The sequence below is a fragment of the Diaphorina citri genome, unplaced genomic scaffold (assembly GCF_000475195.1).
Source record: "Diaphorina citri unplaced genomic scaffold, Diaci psyllid genome assembly version 1.1 scaffold8686, whole genome shotgun sequence".
Lineage (NCBI taxonomy): Eukaryota > Metazoa > Arthropoda > Insecta > Hemiptera > Psyllidae > Diaphorina > Diaphorina citri.
In genome coordinates this window covers 1-2802 of record NW_007386061.1, presented here as the reverse complement: position 1 = coordinate 2802, position 2802 = coordinate 1, and the positions used below count along the sequence as shown (strand labels likewise).

Sequence of the window (2802 nt, the reverse complement as noted above, 5' to 3'; positions counted from 1 at the left end):
CACTGCCTCGCATCTCGTGGAGCAAGGACGAGGCGGAATTTGTGGAGGATAGAAATCACAAGTGAGTTCAGATAGGAATAAGAAGTTAGTCGGATTCTCAAAAATATTTATGAATTTACTTACTTACATTCTGTGTCCAGCATATCTATCTCTCGTAATATATCTTGTCCAAATGTCCATCCAGAAAAGAGCAGTCTGGAAGGCCTATGAATATAAATACCCATAAGTACATATAGGTATAATGTTTATGAGGATAAGAATTGAACAAGTAAGTTCATAATAGATGCTGTTAAATCAGCTTATCACAAAAGGACACTTTTTGAGGCTTGTATTTTTATTTCCTTTGTCCAGAATACATCGGACAGGCAGCCTGCGCCTTTACAACATTGGACCTCAACTGACGGTATGGCGGAGCTCGGCGAATATAAAGGTGAGAATAGCAAACAACTGCTACATTGGACTCGTGTGGTCTGTGTTGTAACATGACCAATGCCTATCCCGCAGTATGTCACTCATCAGATGGGCGAGAAGAGACACAATAGGTCCCATTTAGGTGCTGGGTCAATAGAAGAACACCAGAAGGTTTTTTTTCGATGTCTTCTGCATGATCAATTTAATAGTATTTTATATCTAGAGTAAGATACCTACATCACTAAATTTGAGTGAAATCATATAAGGGTTGTCCATTGTTGGGGAAAAGCACAACAAAACCATTATTTCGCTCATGAAATACCACCCAAAGGACTAACCGATTAACGATTAACCATAATGTTCCAGGTTACAATCCGAACATTGCCGCTGACATATCGAACGTGTTTGCCACAGTGGCCCTCAGGTTTGGACATACCCTCATCAATCCAATCCTTACCCGGCTCAATGAAAATTACACGACCATCCCTGAGGTAAATATATCTTGGATTTCATATTCATTATCAAGATCACTCTTCCTGTAAAATATTTCAAAATGTCTCAGCTACACAGGACTTTTACCCAACAATTGATAAACGCAGCCTAAAATATATTAACCCAGAGCTATTTAGAATTAGATTTGTGTGTGGGTATTAAGACAAAGACGGCACGGCAGGCATCCCCTTTCAATCACTCATTGGCGGTAAGCTTTCAGGCCTTGGGGAATTTTTCTTTCTTTTCTCAGTTAATTAATTGCTTAACTTATTTTAATATGACTAGGGTTCTTATGGATTTTCCGAAACGGATTCGAGTTTCGCCTCTCTCGTAGGTTTTTTCAAGATGACTGAACTTGTTTTCTCAGGGAGATCTATCCCTGGGCAAAGCGTTCTTCTCGCCATGGCGTCTGGTGGACGAGGGGGGCGTCGATCCTCTACTGCGAGGCTTCATCACAAGTCCCGCCAAACGGAAGCGTCCCACCGAAAACCTCAACAAAGAACTCACAGACAAGCTGTTCACGACGTTTCACGCCGTATCTTTGGATCTGGCGGCTATGAATATTCAGCGCGGTAGAGATCATGGCATTCCGGAGTACAATGCGTGGCGAGAGTATTGTGGATTGCCGCGGGCAAACACATTCGAGGATCTGGCCAGAGAGATAACCGACAGGAGAGTGCGGGACAAGTTACAGAGGCTGTATGGTCATCCTGGTAAGAGTTGGTTCTGAAGGGAGAGCAATAGTAATTTTATTGTGGTGAAATGGTTATATTCACGTTATATCTGTCCCGTGGGTGAGTGATAAGTGATCAATAATCTTGACTCTGGATCATGCTCTGAATTTCCCTCTAGCTTTCAGGCAAGAGAGTTGTGCACTTGTGCTAGACAAAGGAACTATCGTCAACTATTTCCTTACTTCTAACTTTCTGAAAGACACAATAACTACCAATCTGAAAGGCACAATGACGAAAGAGAAAACTGACAGGAGAGTGCGGAATAAATTACAGGGAAGTTATCAGATAGTTCACAATTTCACATAACTCTTTATACCACCCCCTGTTATTACTCTTCAAACCAGCCCCTATTCTCTCTTCCCCGATGGCAGGTAACATCGACCCGTTCGTGGGTGCCATCCTAGAGGACCAAGTGGACGGGGGACGGGTGGGACCCACCATGCGATGTCTCCTCATAGATCAATTTAAACGTATTCGGGACGGTGATCGCTTCTGGTACGAAAATCCATCGACTTTCAAACCGGCACAGCTGACTCAGATCAAACAGGCGTCACTAGCCCGGGTGATTTGTGATTCTGGAGACCGTCTCACCGAGGTAAGAGTTTGTTTTCTGAAGGCATGTGATGTGTTCCAATCCACTCGACCCCAATCCTTGAATTTTTTCCAGCTTAGAAATACTCAATTATCAGAAACTATTTATTGTGAATCTGGTTTTAGTACTCACCAGGGCCCTCACACTCATACCAGAACCTCAAGTCTAGACCAGGCACCTCAGAACAGGGCATGAAACTGGGGGTTTGATGCCGTGGCAGTATAAACACATTGGGCGGCACCTGAAACAAAAGGTATGAAATTTTCATGTAAATCGAAGAAAATGGTGGGTATTACAGCATTACTAATATAAGTGCCTCCTTTACTAATTTATTTTCATCTACTCGTATCATCAACTTACACTGCTAATGCCGCCACAGGTTGCTACTCGATTAAAGTAGCTACTCAAATGTCCTCACGAGGCTGAGTGCACCCCGAAATCCAAGCACAGAGCCGAAAAAACCGCCGGGAATCGAACCCGGGAACTCCGGAGTGTAAGTCTAGTGTGATACCCACTCGGCCGAGGAGAAAAACAAACTCTTACCTCGGTGAGACGGTCTCCAGAATCACAAAT

At 43.4% G+C, this 2802-nt stretch overlaps 1 protein-coding gene and 1 long non-coding RNA gene across 2 annotated transcripts; one reads left to right on the top strand and one right to left on the bottom strand.

Annotated features, from left to right (window-relative positions):
- The first annotated feature begins 394 nt into the window (after positions 1 to 394).
- On the top strand, positions 395 to 2342 carry LOC103522466 (peroxidasin-like). Its single transcript, XM_008487568.2, has 5 exons — positions 395 to 430; positions 778 to 902; positions 1271 to 1616; positions 2009 to 2232; positions 2310 to 2342. The coding sequence occupies exons 1-5, from the start codon at positions 406 to 408 to the stop codon at positions 2340 to 2342; spliced, it is 753 nt and encodes a 250-aa protein (XP_008485790.1). The 5' UTR covers positions 395 to 405.
- Positions 2343 to 2365: 23 nt separating this feature from the next.
- On the bottom strand, positions 2366 to 2802 carry LOC113472803. The gene is made up of 2 exons (XR_003394969.1): positions 2773 to 2802; positions 2366 to 2470 (listed from the first exon to the last, which is right to left on the bottom strand). It is a non-coding gene; the product is annotated as an uncharacterized LOC113472803 (long non-coding RNA).

What these genes read in the sequence shown, in the direction of transcription:
- LOC103522466 (XM_008487568.2), top strand. Translation starts at nt 406, where the DNA reads ATGGCGGAGCTCGGCGAATATAAAG. An exon ending in GGAGCTCGGCGAATATAAAG is followed by an intron (nt 431 to 777) that starts GTGAGAATAGCA and finishes ATAATGTTCCAG; the next exon opens with GTTACAATCCGAACATTGCC. An exon ending in ATTACACGACCATCCCTGAG is followed by an intron (nt 903 to 1,270) that starts GTAAATATATCT and finishes TTGTTTTCTCAG; the next exon opens with GGAGATCTATCCCTGGGCAA.